The sequence below is a fragment of the Coenobita brevimanus genome, chromosome 96 (genome assembly GCF_032717465.1).
Source record: "Coenobita brevimanus isolate Jiangsu-jjx chromosome 96, ASM3271746v2, whole genome shotgun sequence".
In the NCBI taxonomy this organism is placed as follows: domain Eukaryota; kingdom Metazoa; phylum Arthropoda; class Malacostraca; order Decapoda; family Coenobitidae; genus Coenobita; species Coenobita brevimanus.
Window position 1 is genome coordinate 19931103 of NC_137049.1, and position 23525 is coordinate 19954627.

Consider the following 23525-nt stretch of genomic DNA (forward strand, 5'->3'; position numbering starts at 1 on the left):
CACAATCATCAGACTTTATCTACACTCACTCTTAGACATAGCCACTCACTCAACATACTTCAATAAAAAGGCTGATAAAGTTGCATTTCTATCTTGGCAAGCTGCACAGCATTCTCTGGAGATGCAAGAACTGTCATAGTTTATGCTTATCTAGCTCCATTCATTCAAAAATTATCTAGAAAATATTCAGGTAAATACTGGAACAAAATGGTCAACATTCAGAAATGCTTTTCCATCTACTGACATAATACTGAACTGGTAAATGCAATATAAAATAGTTCCAGGTTCAATGCTTGATACAGCTAACAATAACAATGATACGCACAATGGGCAATATTCTTGTCGGCTTAGCAGGCTCTCTAGCACATCTTCCTTAACGACTGTTATGCATATTACTCCTCGTTGCCCTCTTCTGTGCTATAACATTTTCTTATAGCCTACACATATCGACATACAATGTATAAGTAACATACATGAATACAGTATATTAAAGCATGGAGGGATGGGATGGAAAGGGATATGAGTGAAAGCAGTGTGAGTTAGAGAGGGGGCAGCCTAATGGTGGAGGAAAAGGTAACCTGGGAGGTGATTAATTAGTGGCCAATCCTTCTGGGATTAAGGAATCAGGCTATTGGTATATAGAAAGACAGACACGCATCAAGAACTGTACAGAAAAAAAACGGTACGGAAAAGATATTTGTAAGCTTCCTCACTCCATAAGAATAGCTACTGCCCATGTGTACTCTACTCTTTGGCATGTTTTTGCTTTCCATAACTGAACAGGGGCAGAGCATTGCAGGTCCAACATGAGTGCCATTGCAGCTTTCGAAATTCATCAATGTTCTTGTAAAAATCATAGTAAGTTTCCTTAATTTCAGTTTCTTGTGGGAAACCTCGAAACCAGTCTTGCAGAAGGTTAGCAAGTTCTTCCTTAGTCTTGAAAATTAAACCATTTTCATTATGCTTCACAAGTTCTGGGAGAGCTGGGTAGTATATTGCAGCTACAGGGAGGCCACTTCCAAACATGTCAACTACTTTCATTGGCAAATCAAGACCTGATGAGGAAAAATGTAGGCAGACTCCCAAATCTGCCGAGGCCAAGAGTTTAGGGTAGTCCTCAGCAGTCATCCAGGGTGTGAGGAGAACCACGTGTGACCACTGTCGATCTGCAACTAGACTTGTGTAGTGCACCTTTAGGGGACCTTTACCAGTCACCACTACTATGAGGGGTGGATAGTGGTCCGGGAATTGGTGCCTCACATTTTCATAATCCTGGAGTGCATGGAAGAGAATGGAGAAGTCCTCATCTTCAGTCCAGCTGGTTGAGGATACCAGAAGGGCAGGTCGGTCTTCACAAAGTGCCAGGCGGCCATCAGCATATCTTTCTGTGAAGGCAGTCTTATCAGGAGAATCACTGGAGAAACATGGGTACTGGGATGACAGTTTCAATAGAAAATTGTGTTTCTCCTCTAACGTTAATGGGTGGAAGCGCTCAGCAGGCCGATCATAGAGTACTGTTACTTTTGTTATGCCCCAGTTTTGTTGAAGATCAATTTTCATGGCTTTAGTCACACACAGTCCTCCATGAGCAAGTCTGCCAAATGTTCTTTCTATCATTCTATAAATATAAACTAAAGGATGACTTTTTCGAAGTGACAGTGCCAGAATACTGTAACCATAGTTATGCCAATCTACAAGAAATCTTGTCCTGGTAAGGAAACAGTACAGCCAACACACAGGCATTGCTGGGACTCCTGGTGGATTCTGCAGCAAAAGAGCCTTGTTACATGGTCCAGTCAAAAGAGTGAAAAACAAAAAAAATGCCTGCCATAAAACTTTTACAAAAAAAGCTATCAACCTTGGTAGCGAACTTAGATTAGGTGGAGGCCTCATGTACCTTAATGTTATATGTTCATCATTCAGCACCTCAATCTGTGGCTTGGAACCCGTGTAGCCAACCAGATTGACCTCATAACCCTCCCGTGAGAGAGAGAGTGCATGGTAGTTCATGCGTGGTGAGTGTCCCAGGTCACCCAACACAACTACTGTCACTTGCTCTCGTTTTCCCTCCTCTTCATGTTTCGGACCATCTTGTTCATCTCCGCCGCTCATTTTGTACTATTCTGTAACAAATATATATAACTGTAATGCAAATGCAATTATATAAATCTCATAAGAACATACTGGGAATGTTTCCCACACTTAACAAAGGACAAGAAAGTATCAAACACAAGCATCATTCTTTTCATCAGCATTATTCATACAGAATATCCTGTATGTAAGAATCTTTTTTAACTGAGTGACACACTGTGTACACTATGATGCAAGTCTACAATAACCATTAGTTTGTTCATTTGCTTATAAAGGTTCCAATATGCTTACATGTCAGCCCTGATCACCAATGGTGGCTCTCCACACTGCTCTCTAGCACTTGCAGCCACTTTATTCAGTCCCTTATCCCTGAAGTCACACTCTATGACATCTTAATTAATGATAAATAGTACTGTGCACCACTGATAAGCTCTAACTAGGAATGAAACCTCAGCAGTGGCCGAGTCAGCAGAGAGGTGGCCAGTACTACCAATGAACCCAGGTTCAACTCATGGCTGGAGCGGGGAACAGTTTAAGAATTTGAATCTTGTTCAAGCAAAGTTTACTTCTACCCTATGACATGCCAATATGTCACAAAAACACTCACATTAATAACTATACACCATTCCTGTATGAGACATCCCTAACAAGCATTCAATATGAATGGTGGGCAGTAACACGGAAGTGGTAACGTGAAGGTGTGTGTGGTACGTAGGAGAACCACTTGATCTCAGGGAATGGGCCGTGAAGCCTATGTCTTAAGTTAAATACATTATTTAAAAAAAAAAAAAAATCTATTTCCCCACCTAAGGATGGGAGTGAAATAAGGCCCTGAAAACAAAAACGACAAAGCATAAAAAAGGGAGACCTATCAACAACATGCCTGGTGAAATGAGTCAGTCATTCACAAACCATTCAAGTCCCCAGAATTCTGGTTCCACCACATGAGCCCAACCTTCTGCACACATTTTGGCAGTACAGTATTTTTCTTATAGATGTGCCTTTCATTACATGCCAGATAGCTGATGCCTTTACATAAAAAAGGTGGCCCACACACCCATGCAGTGATCAATGGGACAGTCAGAATGGCTATACTATAGTCCTTTTACATTAACTTGGCCCATATACTGTATTCATCCTTTCACAGCTTATTTAACATAGTTCAAAACCACAATATGACAATATGGCTCTACATTCTCTTCTTAACACTTCTTTGTCACTAGCATTATATTCCAGTGTTCATTTATTGTTACAACTCAGCATTCAAGATGGTGAGAATTAAGATGGGGATGTGGCAATTTCAGGCCAAGCTAGAGTAAAATGGGTATACTGTTGTTCATACTGGTACTTCTAGAAGCTGCTTCCACCAAAAACTTTTTTCTGAAAGATGATGATCAGATAAGCTATACTTTGAGATACAATGCTGTTATAAAATTCCGTACCTAATGCATACAGCATTCTATCAGTCAAAGGCATACAGTAAGAATTTCAATTTCAAAAGAAAACAGGACAGGCAATTACAAACCTACTTCTTCAATCTGGCTGAAGAGTACTCTGATGTTACTGTATTTATCTTGCCTGTGCTTCCACACACTGATAACCTTGGATGCTACTGAGTCAGATGTTTACCCACCAAGACAAAGAAACAGCTGATAATCACTGACCCACATGATAATCACCGACCCATATGAAGGTCCTGTGTATCTTATCAATGAAATTTGCCATTACAATATCTACTGATAATATGATCTCAAAGTCCAAATGATAGATCAGAACTAAACTTACTCTGTAAAGCTGAAAGCACTGTACTTGTATGCAACTAATGACAATTCAACAGTTATCACCTCCACAACCAGGGGAATACTAAGCTGTTGATGTTTTTTCCAATTCATAATTAAACTTTAACAAACCTGGGAAATATGGAGCCAAAAGGCTCATATCACTCTCATGGTAATACTACAGTACCGGTATACCATAATTCCCAGGGATGAGGGTAACTATATACTTCCATCTATACAACTCCTGTCTACTGCATAATCTTGTGGATAATGCTGCATTATCACCAGACCATAATCACCAGACACCAGTACTACCGGTATGACAACTGAAAAAGTGAAGATGGCTTCTCCATTATCCACATGGAAATACTGTAACCCTATATGGTAGTGAGACCTGGGCAATAAAAGAAGAGGATATCCATTGGCTCAAATGTACAGAAATGACAATGATTAGATGGATATGTACTGCATCCCTGAATATGAGGCCTTGGGGGGTTAAGATTGCGACTGAAGAGTTGAGAGGAAGGATGGGACTTGAATGTATTGGTATTGTGATCAGGAGGGGTTGATTGGGATGGTCTGGGCATACCGAGAGGATGGGGCATGACAAGTGCGTGAAGAGGGTGAGAAGTGTGAACGTTTGGGGCAGGGCTGTGAACAGAAGACCAATAGTGATCTTGGACAAGGTCATGCAGTGCAACCTCTGGAATAAGGGACCAAATATGGAGGCCGCCAGAGACCGAGCAGTGTGGAATGCCGCCACTAGGTGACCAAGGCCAATGTATGCAATCATATTGGAGCTTTTATAAACAATACAGTATGAATAAATGACATACTGGCCTAAAACAAATGTTTGATTTCCATTATGGAAGAGGTGGCCTTCTGCCTTATCAGGCCAAGAAACCATTTACAGACAAAATCAAATAATACAGAAAAAGTAGTAAACAAGAGCTACTTCATAACTATAAGTTACTGGTACAAATTAAAAATAAAGTACATTATGCTACAGCTAACAATTAAGATAACAGTGATCTAAGAAACAAATATTTTAACATGAGAAGCTTTGGAGAAACGAGCAACATTCAACTTTAAAGACATACGGTACTGGTACTGTCATAATAGTGAATAAGCAAACCCACAGGAAACAGTATTTCAGATACCGGTACTAGTTTAAAATGTCAACTGTAAAACTAAAGTAGAAATCACTGAGCCAAACTGCTAAAAAAAAAATTAAAACGGTACTGTAATTATGGTATGCAGTAAACCAATGACACTGTTGAGGAGGCATCACTCATTTCTACAGCAGCTTCCAGCACAATTCTGTATAACTATACATTATATATAATAATAATAATAATTAAAAAAATAAAAAATAAAATTATAGCTTCAGCCAAAAACACAATTACAAGATTTTGATGTTTTTTTTTGGTTTTAGACAATTCTAAGAGACCAAGACACCTTTCTTCTATGGCATTTTCATTGCAAATTGCAGTATATTTATTTTACTTCTAAAGATAACCCAACCTAACCTTCAGTAAACTATAAATAATTTGCAACAAAAATGCCACTGAAGAAAAGTGTCTTAGAATTGTGTAATACTGAAAAAACGGATCAAAAGCTCGTATTTGTTTTTGGCTGAAAGTATAATAATACCAAAAAATATATAAACAGGAAAATGAAACATATACAGTCACCTTTCAAACAGTTTTTAAAAATCTTTTATGGCATCATTACTTTTAACCATATACGTGAATATATTTTCTTCTTCACAGCCCTACCAACTTCAATGAAGTTAAATGTCACCTACTGAGCAGGAAGAGACCATAGCTCAGCGGCAGACAATTTACACAAGTAATGACTGTCACCAGTGGAATGAATAAGGAATGGTGATGGAAATAACAGTCTGATTTGGGTAAAAATTACAGGAGCCAACTCTGTATACCGTCATGCTTTGTCCTTTTCAAACGAAAGATAACAGTACAGCCATGATTCCATTAAACATCTACCACATATTGTACGAAGCCTAAATGGTCTTCGGTTTAAATGGAAATAAATACGATATGCTTACCTGTCACTACCTGGCTGAAGTAGAGTCAATGTCAAAACAGTTGTCCGGGGCCACCAGGCAACGTGTGACGTATGTTAATGGTGTCAAATGTGAATGAGCCTTTCAGTGGTACCTCCTGACGTTATCCACCTTGAACTGACTCGTTTCTTTTCTTACGATTTATATGCTGTTTATCTAGCACTACCTCCACAGTCTGTCTTCTTCTTCCCTATTGAATTGTCCGCTTGAACCTTGTCCCTTGGAACCTTCTGCCTCAGAGTACATGTACTTCATTGCCTGTGAAGAAAACTGTTCTTTTAATATGATACACTTCAAACTTTTTTGCACTGTTTTTAATGAACCGTTCTTGTTCAAGGGCACTCAATAAATGTATGTACTAGTAATTCACGAATCTCGTAGATCATAGATCAATGTAGAAAGGTTCTGTAAATGAGCCTGTTCATCCGCACGACCTGAGAGCAGGTACTGGTAATATTGATGAATGGACAGTTTGTTATATTCAACGTGAAGTACAGTTTGCCATTGATCCTGGACAACATTCTTGTTAAGAGCAATAAAAACTGAGCCACTTAAAATATGTGTAGTTTGAGAAAAATCCGTGTGTAGGCTTCAGTTATGATTACCAGAGGTGGTGCTTGAATACTTGGGGAAATTAGTTGTGATGGTGTCATTATTATACAGGAGTATAGTATTTATGATTCCTCATTATCGATCAACAGGTAGAAATGCAAAGACTGCCATCCATGTGGGTGCCCAGCTTACAGGTACACAGGAGTTGCCAAAGTTGGTGCCATCCTTGGATGAGGAGGATACAGCAGGTGTCCCCATCAGCTACCGGTATGCAGCAACCATTCCTTCCAGCACTCAGGTGCTATACTCAGAGGTGAGACAGAATGTGTGAGTGTGCTATGTGTTATTGCCAGTAGTATCTGATGTAGCTAATATATTTATTCAAACCTGGTGATCTAGTGGGTAGAATGCCTGGGCTATAAAAGTGACACATAACAAGGATTTGCTGTATATCATAACAAGTAGTCCTACATAGAGCATATTTCTTCCCACAGTAGCACTGAGGACGAGGGCCTGAAGAAGCTGCGTCGGTACAAGCGAATGTTTGCCATATCCCTGTTTAGTGGGACTTTGGTATTTGCATGGTTCCTCAAGAGGCAGAAGGGACTCAGGCTTAAAGCTCTCCTGGAAGATTTCACAAGACTTCCTATTGATGAGTCCCTGTTTGGTGCTGATGTTTCAGTATATAAGTAAGGAAGAGTCCATAAATTGGTGGTGATATGTTTTAAGTTTAAGCTTCTATATTAATGACAGCAGTGTCATGAAAGCATCATTCCACCCCTGATGATATGTCATTATAGAACAATTCAGTTGAAGTGGCAGCCTTGCCATTATTATCACTAGGTCTAATCTTCAAGGGATGACAGGAGGTTTTGCAGTCTTCTACTGTCATCAAAGGGAGTCACTTGGTCATCTCTCATTGAAAGTACAGTACTAGACCACAACAGCCAGATCTTAGGGCACTTACACTTCAGAATAATTTGTAATCCCACATGTTGCTTTTGCATGGTAATACAGTAAACAGTGTTCAGAGACATTGGGTAGGGTAGTGGCAAATGAAGATACAGAATTTAACCTGGTCTTCTTAAAGAACAAAGTTTTAAATAAGTAAAGCATTTTGAATTTATATTCCGTGTTTCCACTGAACACAAGGAGTAATTCCTTCATTTACAGGTACAAGGGTTATATTTTTCCTGGGCAGCTGGTCATGTCAGGAGTTTTCGAAGAGCTGCCACATTTCCAGTTTAGGGAGGAGGATGTGGTTGTTGCAAGTTACCCCAAGGCTGGTGAGTAAGAGTGTACGTTTAACCCACTGCACTTGGGGACATCTTTTCCAATTCATTCTTGCCATCATCTGACAATATTGCTTAGATTAACATCTTAAGTTGGAGGGGTTAAAAAAAATATATAATAAAACCCATAAAATATGAGACCTGAGTTGTAAAAATATAATTTAACAAAAAACGATATCCCTATACGTTTAATTGTCACTGTAATTCATTTTAATGCTACAGTCGTGGACATTGTAATGCCAACCAGATTATTTCTTATTCAGTATGGAAATCATTCTTCTCACAGCTTCATATGGGATAGGGCTGGGAAAGTCTGAAGCAAAATTCCTTAATTTCTGATAGAGGACATCTGTGGACATCTTCGACTTCGAAACAAGGACCAGTTTCATTAAGCCTTCTCTCTTGCAGGAACTACATGGATATAGAAGATTACAGTCCTTCAAAATAAGAATCAGTGCATACTTCGTGGGAAGCAGTTTGACCAAAGACAATAGCTATTGCAAAATCTCAAATAATTCTGCCACACATTACTAAATTTGGCTTCTTGAGGACGCCATTTATTTTGCTTGCTGGACATTTCCTATATACACTGTTAACTTACACACATTCAAATTGACAGATTAATCTTGGAACATCAGGAGCAGTATTGATTATTTAGGATATTGTCAGCCTGTTTCTGCAGGATATTTTTCAGACTAACTGTACTATGGGTCACAAAAGTATTGGTGCACAATATGCATGAAACATTTGGGACCACAGAACGAAGGTCACTGAAATATTAGTGTCCACCTTGAGCAGTGTCTATGATAAGTGGGTGCATAAGAGATGCAGTGGTATCAGAGGTAGAATGTGAGATAATGCTGATTTCATGTGTGCAGTGAGTTGGGGAGAGCAGGTGGAGATTGTCAGGCGTGAAAGGATTGAACTTGCTGGCGAGTCTCTTGAGTGTGTGGAAGAGTTTTGTTATTTGGGAGACATGTTATGTGCTGGAGGCGGAGCTGGAGTTAGCTCTGTGGCTAGAGTGAGGAGTGGTTGGAAGAAGTTCAGGGAGCTGTTGCCTCTCCTGACATTGAGAGGCCTCTCCCTCTGTGCTAAGGGATCTTTGTATGCAGCATGTGTTTTGAGTGTAACGTTGTATGGTAGTGAGGCCTGGGCAGTAAAGGAAGAGGATATTCGCAAGCTCAGACGTAAAATGACAATGATTGGGTGGATGCGCAGTGCGTCCTTGAGTGCGAGGCCTGGATGGGGTTAGGTTTATGATTGAAGAGTTGATAGATAGGGTGGGACTAGAGTGTATTGGTGTTGTGATGAGGAGAGGTAGATTGAGATGCTTTGGGCTTATGGACAATATGGGGGATGATAGTTAGGTGCAGAAAGTGAGAAGTGTTAACGTTAGGGGTAGGGTTGCAAGAGGTAGACTGAAAAAGACCTGGGATGAGGTAATTGAGTGTGACCTCAGGGACAAGGGACTGAATAGGGAAGCTGCCAGAGATCGATCAGCATGGAGAGCTGTCAATAGGTGACCAAGGCCAACACATACGAGCATGTTGGAGCCTTCAAAAACAAATGAATGAACAACCTACCACACGCTGGTATCTGTAATGTCAGGAGTTGTCATATATCGCCAATGAGCAATATCCTCTCGCAGACATATAGCAGATATTATGCTTATATAAACAGACATTGTTCATGCACAGCAAAATGTTGGTAGACATCTGCAGTTGATCAAATGTTTTTAGTGGGCATGGGACCCCCTGTGCACTGATATTATTGTAACCCATAGTAAATGTTGACTTATGGCTTCAAGAAGACTAACACCAGGCATGAAATTCCTGTGATGAGACTCCCCTACCTGGAATCTAATAGTAGTAACAAGAATAAAATATAAAAACTTTCACAGTGTTGGAGAAGTTGGCTGAGGACTACTAGGAACTACTGTACATTAATTCAAGCGGCAATGTACAAGTTGACTCACTTTATCCTGAGCTTAATAAAATTATCTGGAAATATAAAGAATAATGATAAAAACTATATTCTTTCTTGTAGGCACTACATGGATTCAGGAGATTGTGTACATGTTGACCCACAGCTTCAAGAGGACTGATGCCAGTTCAGAAGTCCTAGAGACAAGATTCCCCTACCTGGAGTACCCTTACCCAGGCATCAAGTCCCTCGCAGCCAAGCAGGGGCCGCGTTACATCAAGACACACTTGCCCTTGAGTCTCTTGCCACCTTCATTTACAAGCAGCAATGCCAAGGTGAGCTTGAAAATACTGATAGGCATGTCATGTAAACCTCAGAGGGGATAAAAAGAGGTACCATTTTATTGTTTCATTGCTGTTATATAATAATGACAACTGCATTTTGCTTTGCAGCTGATTTATATATGTCGGAATCCCCGTGATGTGGCTGTGTCCTACTACTACTTCATGAGGCTCCTAACTCAGTGTAGCTACCAGGGCAGTTTCTCCAGCTTCATCAACATGTTTCTGGCCGACATGGGTAAGTGTTCATATTCTCACTAAAATGATAACTCTTTGTAGTTTAGCTTTTCCTGCTGCTGCCATATGATGTATTGGAGATCTCTGAAGGAGTGATTATCACTTTGACTCTGGCATATGTCCTGTTTAGTTTATTCTTTGAGCTACCAGATTAAATTATCTAATGTACAAACAGCTGCTCATATTGAAAGGGTTTATTAAGGCTAACCCTTGTTGAGAGTTGCCTCTTTGTATTAAATGCAGTAAATGTTATCTCACAGTGCTCCTCCCATGTGTAGGTAAGTTGACATCTATTACAACTCATATCCATAACAAATCTCTTTTGTTGCAGTGATGTACAGTCCTTTCTTTGAGCATGTTCTGGGATACTGGAGGGCTCGACACAACCCAAACATCCTCTTTCTGTCGTACGAGCAGCTACATCAGGATCCTGTGAAAGTTGTTAAGGAAATTGCAGAATTTTTAAATGTAAGCACAGTATTATTTTATGAATTAGTACCTGGGATATAGTTTCTGCCTAGATCTACGTTGTGTTGTCATCTATTGTGGCCTGTCCATTATGCAACAAACTTACTGGTACAGTACAGCATTTGTTTTTAATCCCTTGACTGCAGTTAAGGTAGTGAGATTGATACCCCTATTTCAGCAGTCCACACAAAAGTACCCTTTACAGTGCAATAATTATGATATTAAACACAAGACAAAAAAAAAAATAATAATAAAACTTGCACAAGGAAGCAAAACCTTTCTTCTTCTCTATGAGCACATCAGTGAATGTTTAGGTGCTCCTATGATGCTGTAGAGAGAGGTGGAAGCAACGCCATTGTTGGTGTTTTTTTGCATCGGTGTAGTTGTCCGTCACACTCCACCACACTGCCGCTCACCACATTTCATTTCCTGACCACACACCACTATATGCATCATTTTCTTTGCATTATCTTAAATGGTTCACTTAGCATTTCCAAATCATTATTTTACAAACATTATACCGGTACAATAAAATGGTGTGATACTAAACCGTGAATAGCTACTCAGTAATAGTAAAATGCTAAACTCAAGAAAAGATATATATACATATATATATATATAGATATATATATATATACATAGCTTACACCAGACACTTTCATTTGCCTTATATTTTAGTCACTTACACTTACTCTCTATCACTTACATACATTTGACGAGTGTGTGAAAGTCATGATGGTGGGTTGGTGTCACTTGGAGCATGGTGTGCTGGCTTGTTTTTTTAGAGGTTTTACAGTATATTCCACACTAGAATCACTAGAATCGCTGTCACTAATAGGTGCATACTTCCTTTTCTATGGAATATGACCTCTAGCACCTCTTTTCTTGGTAACACCGAGCGAAGTTGAGGGCTGGGGCAAACGCAGTGGACCACTTGGAGACCCCGTGACTTCTTGAAGCAAACTGGACTCATGTGGTTACGTAATGTGTGATGCAGTGTGGAGGATGCAATAAGGACGAACCGGCAACCTCAAGCATGGGCGGATGAATACACAAAGTTATCATCATCATCATCATTTGGACCTCCTTTCCCACCCTAGGACAGGGTGAGGGGTAGCAACGTCCAGACAGCCTAGGTTTGCCCAATCCAATGGGCCACGCATCCATTCACTTATTATTCAAGCACCCAGAATCCTGGCTTTATCCGATAAACCAAAAACTTTCACTGCATTCTGTAGCTTCACATAAACGTATCCGATGGAGTCACTCCGGACGCTGTCACGTTAAAAAGGGGTGCCAAATCCGTGATCATGCACTTCTCGCAGCATTCATTCAGCCAGCTCGATCTCTTGTCAATTCCCCAGCCTCACCGACTTCCATACCTCTCTTCCTCACACATCCACCATACCCCTTCACCTTCTCCTTGGCCTACCTCGCCTTCTGTCTTCTTCAGATTCACCCAGATATACCTTTTTCACCACTATTGTTATCCATTCTCTCCACATGCCCATACCATCTTTGTACACTCTTCAGTTCTGGTATCCACAGACTTCCTCACTCTGCATCTTTCACAAATCACATTACTTTGTATCCCATCCACCCTCTCTACTCCAAATACATTCCTCAGCAGTCCCATCTCCACTGCTCTTACTCTTGACTTTTCATTTTCATGCCACACCACAGTCTCTCATCCATTTGTTAAACTTGGCACTAACACTCCAACATGTAAGCCTCGCACAGCTACGACACTCAAGCCTTTGTTTCTTACCAAGGCCTTCATAGCATCAGCTATGTTCCTTCTTTGTGTCACTCTACTTTCCACTTCTTTTGCACATTTTCCTCTCTTTTCTGTCACTCTACCCAGGTATTTGAACTCTCTCACCAATTCCAGTCTCTCTCCATTCATTGTAACATCACACTGGGAGTCACCTTTTCTCTCAGTTACCATCACTTTACTTTTCTACATTTACTCTCAAGGAACAACGTTCACAGACATCAGCAAAACTCTTCACTAGTCTACCAAGTTTTTGTCCAGTATTTGCAAGTAGCACTGCATCATCAGCAGACAACAAATTTGAGATATTCCATCCATCGCCATTCATTACCAATGCCATCCCTCTCTGAATTACTCATGTTTTTACTTATCACCCCATCCTTATATATATATATAAAACAACCATGGGGACATCACACAACCTTGTCGCACCCCCACATTAATTGTAAACCATTCACTTAGATGCCCATTTACCCTTACACATGCGTCAATGCCATCATAAAAATTCTTGATGGCACCTAGCAGCTTACCATCAACACCGTACATGTGCAAAACCTTCCTCAATCCTTCTCAGTCAGCTTTGCCATAAGCTGTTTCCAGATCCATAAATGCCATAAACACTTAAAGTCCTTCTCACAAGCCTTCTCCACTTCTGTCTCACAGCAAATATTTGATACACACAAAAAGTGCACAAAGTACAGTACTCACACCAAAATCCAGGGTGCAATTTTTGAAATCGATTCGTGGATTTTAAAAGCAACAACGCAGCCCCCCAATTGGACCTTTTAAAAGGAAAGTTGCAGCCAAGGGGTTAAACCCTTAAATTTAGCATAATGTTCTTTGATGATCTTGCTACTGGTACCTCCAAACTATTTTATTTGCCTTTGTAAAGGTTAATAATTGTGAAAGGATTTATTAGTTTTATGTCTTTCCTACATAGGCCCAGCATGGATTGGACAGATTCACCTTGCAGCAATTTTCCACCTTGCTCTGTTCTGTCAGCTTATTAATTATACCATAGACTTGAAGGTGTATCTGTCCTATCTGTACAAAAAGTTTCCCCTAAGCTGAATGATCAGTATAGAAATAGGAAGAAAAAATATGTACAGGTATACCCCAGTTTAACGATGCAATTTGTTAGGTAAAAACCCATTGTCAGGCTGGGTATCATATATTAGGGTAGATTTAACATGTAAAGTAATGGGATGCTTTTTTCAGCCTTGGGCTTCCTCCCCAACCAAGTCCCAAACCCACCCAAATGAGCCCAAAAACAAGCTTAAAGCCAATCTAAATGGCCGAACAGCTGTAAAACAAGCTAACCTAAGCTTATCACATGTAAATAACTCACTAAAACCAACAGATCTGAAAATCATCAAATATAAGTCTGGAAAAAATCAGGCTTAGTAAACTGTACCCCAAAATGACTATGTTAACCTTGTCTATGGCTGAAACACATTATATAATCAAAGTCTAAAAACAGTTTATAAATCAACATAGACACACAATTTTAGTCAAAAATACCATCAGAATCGGTTTTAAAAAATCAAAATGCATGGTTAAACCGGGGTTCAGACATCATTAGGCAGGGTATGGTGATATATCTACCCCCATCGTTAAGCCGGCATATTGCATCTAGGGGTATCGTATTTCAAGGTTTACCTGTATGTGTGTGTGTGTGTGTGTATATATATATATATATATATATATACAGTATATATATGGGATTTCAACTCACTTGAGGTCAGTGGACTGAAATATGTATAGTAGTACAGTACTCTGTCTGAATGTTATAAATTAGAACACTCACTATTACCTACAGTACACTACTTTCTTCTCTTACCAGGTTGATGCCAATAGTGATGAGGTGAATTATGTGACAGCCTGCACATCCTTTGGCTCCATGTCAGCAAACCCAAGTGTCAATTATGAGCACTGGAAAGATCTTGGATTTGCTCATAAAGATCAAGGAAAATTCTTGAGAAAAGGTAATGCCAACTAAATATGTATGGTTTTAGTCATCACTTTGGCATAAACAGAAAACATTTTACATCCATCCATCAATGGGTGATGGAAAACATTTTACATTATCAAAAAAATATACTGTATATAATTTTGAATACCTTGCCAAAGTCATCTCAGAATGTATATATATCTGAAGCTGTTGTTGTGGCCCCAGACTTACTCATCTGAACATGAACCTGATGGACAGAAGGTTGACGTTGCCTATCTCCTGCCATCTGTCATCCACCATTCAGGGGACAGGGAGAGAGGTTGTGGGATATTGTACAAAAGGATGCACTGCCTAATTTTATCAACTGTATTGTGTGAAGACATTCCTTTTCAGAACTAACTGAAATAGAGGATCAGTTGTGAAGATTAGGTCTGGTTCTGTAGCAACTTTTCTAAGTAGAAAAATTTGATTCCATAAAACTCCATCTTTAAAATAGTATGCTGTACTTAATTTTAACTACATAAATGTGTTATGTTTCACTTGTTTTCAGCCACAAGTGATGTGTATTCATAAGTACTGGTTAAGGATGTACATTAACTGTTTTTAACAGAGTAAACCTTATTATTTCTATCTTTTCACAGGTGAAGTTGGAAACTGGAAGCATCACCTCAGTGACGATGAAGTTGTAGCATTTGAGAAATGGGAAAGGAAGAATTTACTTAATACTGGTCTTGATTTTATGTATGAAAAATCTTCAGTTTAAAACCAAATTAGTTTTGTATACAGTATTTAGTTAAATTGATTATTGTTTCATACTAACTACAGAAAGTGTTTGGAGAAATACATTGAGGTGGTTTGGCCATCTGGAGAGGATGGAGAGCAAGAGACTAATGAGGAGAACATATGCAAGTGAGGTGAAGGGGGGGCGAGGGAGGGGGAGGCCAAGGATGAGATGGAAGGATGAAGTGGAAAGGTATATGAGAAAGGGGGGTGTAAGCTGTGAGCAAGGCAGAGAAATGGTGTCAGACAGGGTGACATGGAGATCATTTGTTTGTGGCCACCCCTTACGGGATTGAGGCATATGGCAACAGATTTTGTGTGTGTGTGTGTGTGTGTGTGTGTGTGTGTGTGTGTGTGTGTGTGTTCTTACCTAATTGTTCTTACCTAATTGTATCTTTACAGGAATGAGTCAAGCTCGTACTGTCCCGTGTCTTAAACCATATTTATCGTACATATCCTTAAATTTGTGAATTGTTTTGGCACACACTATTTCATTCGGTAGTGCATTCCATTGATCAATTGCTCTGTTTGGGAAACTGAATTTCCTTACGTCTTTATCACCTCTCTTCTTATGCAGTTTTTTGCAGTGTCCTCTTGCTGATGCTTCTCCATATGTTAAGTAATCATTTATGTCTATTTTCTCCTTTCCTGATATGCACTTATATAGCATTATCATGTCACCTCTTTTCCTTCTCTCCTGTAGTGTTGGTAGATTCAGTTTATTTAGTCTTTCTTCGTAGCTTAGGTCCCTTAAGCTTGGTATCCATCTTGTAGCGGCCCTTTGAACTTTTTCAATCTTGTCTATATGCTTTTTGAGATGAGGACTCCAGACTACTGATGCATATTCCAGGGTTGGTCTAATGAATGTTATTATCCTTCTTAGCATGTCTTCATTTATGTATATGAATGCTATTCTCATATTTGCAAGCAGTGTATACATGTTACGTACCTTCTCGCTGATGTGGTCAGCCGGAGATAGTCTGTTATTGATAATCACACCTAGGTCTTTCTCTCTTTCTGATGTGTATAGGGTTTTATTTCCTAACTTATAATCCCAATCAGGTCTTTTTCCACTTTTACCAAACTTGATTACATGACACTTGTCCACATTGAATTCCATTTGCCATGTACTACTCCATTCATGAAGTTTATTTAATTCTTCTTGTAGCTCCCTACAAGAGTCTGTGCTAGTAATTCTCCTTTGTATTTTTGCATCATCTGCAAACATATTCAGATAGCTCTCATTTCCAGTGTTACTGTTTATATCATTTATGTACACTAAAAACATGATTGGTGCCAGCACCGAACCCTGTGGTACTCCACTAGTCACTTCTTTCCATGATGAGTAGTTTCCTCTTAGTACTGTCCTCATTTCTATTTTTATGAGAAAGTCTTGCATCCAACAAAACAGTTTGCCTCGAATTCCTCCTTGATGGTACAGCTTCCATAAAAGTCTTTGGTGTGGTACTGTGTCAAAAGCTTTCTTGAAATCTAAATAGATACTGTCCACCCATCCTTCCCTTTCCTGTATTGCGTTTGTTACTCTGTCATAGTAGCTCAACAAATTAGTAACACATGATTTTCCTTTTCTGAAACCAAACTGTCTTTCTGTTATCATACTGTGTTCTTCTAGATGATTTACCCAAGCTTTTCTTATAAGTTTTTCTAATACCTTGCTTACAACACTGGTCAGTGATACTGGTCGGTAGTTGAGAGGATTTTGTCTATTTCCTTTCTTGAATAAGGGGACTATATTTGCTTTTTTCCAAATATCAGGTAGTTTCCCTTGACTCAAGGATTTCTTGAAAATTAAAAATAATGGTTTACTTAACTCCTTTGCACATTCTTGTAACACCCAACATGAAATTTCATCAGGACCACTTGCTTTTCCTCTGTCTAATCTACTTAACTCCTCCTGTATTACTTTTTCTGCTATTTGTATATCTGGTAGTATGTGTGGACATGTGTGTGTGTGTGTGTGTGTGTGTGTGTGTGTGTGTGCGTGTGTGTGTGTAATTCACCGGGTCGGTCAGGATCACTTGATGGTTGTGATCGTCAGCATTTTACCCTCCCGGAAGGGAGCTGAGAGCTCATATAGTCTGATCTAAGGGCAAGGCTGTGACCTTCACACACCCACACACCCATCCCCTTGCTCAAGGGGGACAATAACCACCCACTTCGTCAGTGAAACTTTTCGCAACCTGAGCGAGGCACGAACTCCCGTCTACCAGATGGCAAGCAAGAACGTTACCACTGCACCAGCGAGCGGTGTGTGTGTGTGTGTGTGTGTGTGTGTGTGTGTGTGTGTGTGTGTGTGTGTGTGTGCGTGCATGCTTGCTTGCATGTGTGTGTGTGTGTGTGTGTGTGTGTGTGTGTGTGTGTGTGTGTGTGTGTGTGTGTGTGTGTGTGTGTGTGTGTGTGTGCGCGCGCGTGCTTGCATCCGTGCATCCATGCATGCTTGCTTGCATGTGTGTGTGTGTCTGACTTTGGGCAAATGCTTCAGGGCCTATCCCAAGGCACGGTAGTCCTCCTACACACCTCCACATGTCACCACTTAGGTGCTAACACCCACCATTCATATTGAATACATGCTAGGGCTGTCTCATACAGGACTGGTGTACGGGTATTAGCGTGGGTATTTTGATGACATGGCGGGTCTTCTTGTAGATCAGTACAGTCTCCTTATACCTTAAACTGTTCCCTGCCCCAGCCAGGATTCGATCCTGGGTCCATTGGGACTGCAGGCTGCCTCTCTACTGATTCAGTATTATATTGAAGCAATATAGTAGTCTTTCAGATTTGCTTGAAACAAACTATCCATGTCAGTCAATGATGTGGGAGGTGTGTGCAAGATATTCACAGAAGAAATCTGTGCAGCATATGAGGTGATGTGTGGGGTGAAGAGAAGATGAAAAGGGATGCAAGGAACAGCATGGTGGAATGAAGAGGTGAGACAGGCTGTGGCACAAAAGAAGAAAGCAGATAGTGAGTGGATGAGAAACAGGGGTGTGGAGGAAGGTGAGAGATGGAAGAGAGAGATATATATGTAGAGAGGAAGAGAGAGGTGAAAAGATTAGTAAGAGTAAAAAGAGAAAGGATGAGGAATTTGAGTGTAAAGTGGAGGGAATGTAAGAAAATGTTCTGGCAAAAGGTAAAGAGAGTTATACAGGGTGTTAAAGGAGTTAGTCGGGGAGTGAAAGATAAAAATAGATTAATAGTGGAGAAGGGAGAAAAAGTGAGCAGATGAAGAGAACACTTTATGGAATTGTTGAACATAGAGAGATGGTATGGGGCACAAGGGTTTAAGGGTAAATGCAGATAAAACAAAAGTGATGATATCTAGGGTTGGTGGTGGTACTGTCAAAGACGAGGGAGAGTGGCCATGTGCAGTTTGCCACAAGGGCGTTGGAAATAATTCCATCTTGTGCTGTGTGTGTGATAAATGGGTGCATAAGAGATGTAGTGATATCAGAGGTAGACTGCGAGATAATGCTGATTTTATGTGTATGGCGTGTCGGGGTGAGCAGGTGGAGATTGTCTGACGTGAAAGGATTGAACTTGCTGGTGAATCTCGTGAGTGTGTGGAAGAGTTTTGTTATTTGAGAGATATGTTGTGTGCTGGAGGTGGGGCTGGAGCTAGCTCTGTGGCTAGGGTGAGAAGTGGTTGGAAGAAGTTCAGGGAGCTCTTGCCTCTCCTGACATTGAGAGAACTCTTCCTACGGGCTAAGGGGTCTTTGTATGCAGCATGCGATAGGAGTGTAATGCTGTATGGTAGTGAGACCTGGGCAGTGAAGGAGGAAGATATTCGCCGGCTCAGACGTACAGAAATGACAATGATTAGGTGGATGTGCAGTGCGTCCCTGCGTCCAAGGCCTGGAGGGGCTGGGTTTATAATGGAAGAGTTGAGAGGTAGGATGGGACTGGAGTGTATTGGTGTTGTGATGAGAGGTAGATTGAGATGGTTTGGACATGTGGAGAGGATGGGGGATGATAATTGGGTGAGGAAGGTGAGAAGTGTTAATACTGGGGGTGGGGTTATGAGGGGTAGACCAAGAAAGACATGGGACGAGGTCATTAAGTGTGACCTCAGGGTTAAGGGACTGAACAGGGAGGCTGCAATGGATCGTGCAGCATGGAGAGCCACCATTAGGTGACCAAGGCCGACACATGCAAGTATGTTGGAGCCTTTAAAAACGAAAACGAAGAGAGTGAAAGTAATGTGAGTATAAGTGGCTGGTGAATGGCTGGGAGATGGAGGCATGTGAGGAGAGGAAGAAATCAGTAGGATGGACATTGTGGAAGCAGTAACTAAAGTCAAAATGGGGAAAGACCCAGGAATTGATGGAGTGTGTGGTAAAATGCTGATGCATGGGGGGAGAAATAGTAGTAAAATGGATGTGGAAGATGTGCAGATTGGCCTGGGAGGAGGATAAAGTCCCAGTCCCAGAGGATAGGAAGTCAGGTATAATTATTCCCCTGTACAAAGGAAAGGGGGGGGGAAAGAAGTGTGTGGTAATTATAGGGGCATTTGTCTTCTTAGTGCAAAAGTATATGGTAGGATACTTATTGACAGAGTTAGGAAAATAACAGGAATTAGTTGCAGAAGAACAGGGAGGTTTTAGGACAGGAAGCGGTTGTGTAGATCAGACATTCATAGGTCTTTAGTGGAAAAGTTTTAAGAGGAGGGAAAGAAGTTGTATGCAGCCTTCATGGATTTGGAGAAAGCATATAACAGGGTGGATAGAAAAGGACTGTGGAAAGTATTAAGAATATATGGAGTAAATGGGAAGTTGTTGAATGCTGTGAAGAATATGTATGAGGATGCTAGGGCTGCAGTGCATGTGGATAGTGAACTGAGTGAATTTTTTTTATATTTGAAGGTTGGATTGAAACAGGGATGTACCATGTCTCCATGGCTCTTCAATCTGTAAATAAGTGGGGTTATAAAAAAAGATACAAGGTAGGGCAGTGGATGTTGGAATGGCCCTAATGAGAGGGGGCAGTGTGGGGAAACTCCCTGTACTCTTGTTTGCAGATGATACTGTGTTGTTGAGTGAAGATGAAGAGGAGCTGCAAGGCTTGGTGAATGAGTTTGGGAGAGTAAGAAATGGAACCTAAAGGTGAATGTAGGGAAGAGTAAAGTTATGGTCTTCGAGAGAAATGAAGTCACTGAATGTACAGTGAGGTTGGATGAGGAGGAAATGAAAAATGTGAGTGCATTTAAGTACTTGGGTAGAATGATGAGTTATGGTGGAAATTTAGAGGGTGAAATGATTGAAAGGGTACAACAAGGAAGAAAGGTTACTGGTTCTTTGAGAGCAGTGATAAGAAACAGGGAACCGAGCATGGAAGTGAAAAAGTTACTACATGACAGTGTTGTGATACCAACTCTGATGTATGGAAGTGAAGCTTGGACCTCGTTGGAGGGACACAAGTCAAGAGTGAGAGCAGTGGAAATGAGTTATTTGAGAGGAGTATGTGGAGTCACATAGAGAGACAGACTGACAAATGAGGAAGGAATTAAGGGATTAATCCCCGAGCTAGACCTCATCAGATCATATAGCCCTGCTAGGGTTACAGGAGAGCGCTACCCCTCCTAGCACAGCAGCCACTGGGCTGGGCGCGAACTCGCAACCTCACGATTACGAGCCCGACACCCTACCACCGAGCTACCGTGCTCCCCTGACAAATGAGGAAGTGAAGTAGCATTGTGTTGTAGATGTGATAGGAAGCATTAGGGGAAACACACTGAGGTAGTTTGGCCATGTGGAGAGGATGGAGAGCAAGAGACTGGCAAGGAGACTGTATCCAAGTGAGGTGGAAGGGGGGAGGCCAAGGATGAGATTGAGGGATGAAGTGGAGAGGTATATGAGAGAGGGGGGTGTGAGCTGGAAGCAGGGCAATGAAATGGCAGGGGACAGAGTGACATGGAGGCAATTTGTTTGTGGCCACCCCTTATGGGATTAAGGCATCTGGCAGTAAATAGATAGGGATCTTAAGTTACATTACCTTAATACAAGAATACTGGTGCTTTTTGTAATAAAATATTGATACTGAATATGGTATACATTTGCAACGTATAACCAATAATTAGTGCTCCCTGTGCAGTGGAGATTGTGTGGTTCAGCAGATAAAGGATAATAATGTTTTTTTTTTTTTTTTTTTTTTTGCTTTAGTGTGTGTACAGTATATGAATTTTGAAACACTAGGGTGATATAATTAGTACAAGGGGGGGGTGTTCATGTGGTTGCAAGAAATTTTGAACTGTTGGCCCTACTGGCAACAAAGGGAGTTTGTGTATGAAATACACAGGCAGGATTGGATGAATCAGAGAAAGATAGATTTTGGGATGATTTAATACGTGTAGTGGGTGGTATGCGGGATGATGAGATAGTGATTTTGGGAGGGGACTTAAATGGACTTAAATGGTCATGTAGGTGAAGCAGCCCAAGGTTATGAAGGAGTGCATGGGGGATGTGCATATGGTCTAAGGAATGCAGAAGGGGAAAGGATACTCGAGTTTGGGGAGGCAACGGACATGATTGTGTGCAACACATATTTTAGGAAAAGAGACAGTAGGTTAATTACGTATGAGTCTGGGGGAAATAGCAGTCAGATAGATTATTTTCTGGTTAGGAGGGCCGATAGGAGGTTAGTGAGGGATGTTAAAGTTATAGGAAGTGAGGAGTGTGTGCAGCAGCACAAACTATTGATTTGTGATATGGTGCTTAAAGAACAAATGATGAAAAAGAGGACTTATGTACCTAGGAGGAAAATATGGAAGCTGAAAAACCAAGTAGTAAGGGATGCCTTCTATAGCGAGTTGAGGAGAGTGGTGGCTGAACAGGGAGCTGTAGACAGAGGCGTTAATGAACAGTACAGAGCCCTCAAGAACAATTTCTTGAGAGTTACTAATGTAACATGCGGTTGGACAGAGGACCACCAAGACATAAAGTAACTTGGTGGTGGGATGAGGGTGTAGAACCTGCAATTAAGGAGAAAAGAAGGCTTTTCCGGAATGGAAGAAGGGTGGTAGCAAAGAGGAATATTTGGCTGCCAAGCGTAGGGCTAGGAGAGAGGTATACAGGGCAAAGTCTGAGTCACAGAGACAATTACTTGATAACCTCAATCATGGGGAAAGGAAAAATATATTTAGGGTGGCAGGTCAGGTGAAGAGGGATAATCGGGATATCATAGGTGAGCAGTGTGTGAAGAATGATGAAGGAAGGGTAGTGGTGAACAGTGAGGATATTAAAGATGCATGGAGAGAGCATTATAACCGGTTGTTGAATGAGGAGTTTGACTGGGACAGGGAAGGTTTGGAGCCAGCAGATCCAGTGTCTGGCCCTTGGCCTTTGATTGATACTGCTACTGTGAGTGAGGCAATAGGCAGGATGAGGGTGGGGAAGGCAGCAGGTGTGTCTGGGTTGACTGCCGAAATGTTGGTATGGGGCCTCAGGCGATATAGGGGTGAGTTTAGTCACTGACCTGATAAATAGGATTATTTATGAGTGTGTTGTCCCAGATGATTGGCTGAAGAGTGTAATTGTAAATGTGTATAAAGGAAGGGTGATGCCCTGGAAAGAGGGAATTATAGAGGTATAAAGCTTTTAGATCAGATAATGAAGGTAATGGAGAGAGTTTTAGAAGGTATGATTAGAGAAAGAGTGAATATTGATGAGATGCAGTTTGGGTTTATGCCAGGTAGGGGGACCACTGATGCCATATTCATTGTTCGACAGCTTCAGGAAAAAATATATTGGTAGGAGAAGGGATCTTTATTTTGTTTTTGTTGATTTGGAAAAGGCCTTTGACAGAGTCCCTAGAGAGGTGGTGAAGTGGGCAATGAGAAAGCTTGGCTTGGAGGAGTGGCTGGTTAGGGTGGTTATGGCCATGTATGTGGGTGCTCACACCCAGGTGAGAGTGAATGGAGATTTGAGTGATGAGTTTTCCGTGAATGTTGGTGTGCATCAGGGGTCAGTCTTGAGTCCCATGTTGTTTATCATGGTACTTGAAGCCCTTTCACGTGACTTTAGAAACGGACTCCCGTGGGAGTTGTTGTATGCTGATGATTTGGTGTTGATTGCAGAGAATGAAAGGGAGGCGGAGGAAAGGTTTAGGAAGTGGAGAGATGGTATGGGGCAAAAGGGTTTAAGGGTAAATGCAGATAAAACAAAAGTGATGATATCTAGGGTTGGTGGCGGTACTGTCAAAGACGAGGGAGAGTGGCCATGTGCAGTTTGCCACAAGGG

The 23525-nt window shown here is 41.0% G+C and overlaps 2 protein-coding genes across 2 annotated transcripts; one reads left to right on the plus strand and one right to left on the minus strand.

Annotated features, from left to right (window-relative positions):
* Positions 1-740: 740 nt before the first annotated feature.
* On the minus strand, positions 741-6064 carry Alg1 (ALG1, chitobiosyldiphosphodolichol beta-mannosyltransferase). The gene is made up of 2 exons (XM_080283097.1): positions 5938-6064; positions 741-2123 (listed from the first exon to the last, which is right to left on the minus strand). The coding sequence occupies exon 2, from the start codon at positions 2110-2112 to the stop codon at positions 745-747; it is 1368 nt and encodes a 455-aa protein (XP_080139223.1). The 5' UTR covers positions 2113-2123; positions 5938-6064; the 3' UTR covers positions 741-744.
* A 606-nt stretch (positions 6065-6670) lies between these two features.
* LOC145413390 (sulfotransferase 1E1-like) lies at positions 6671-15308 on the plus strand. The gene is made up of 8 exons (XM_080283077.1): positions 6671-6820; positions 7005-7196; positions 7681-7793; positions 9846-10057; positions 10175-10301; positions 10632-10768; positions 14386-14527; positions 15135-15308. Exons 1-8 carry the CDS (start codon positions 6681-6683, stop codon positions 15254-15256), a joined length of 1185 nt encoding a protein of 394 aa, XP_080139203.1. The 5' UTR covers positions 6671-6680; the 3' UTR covers positions 15257-15308.
* The last annotated feature ends 8217 nt before the right edge of the window (positions 15309-23525 follow it).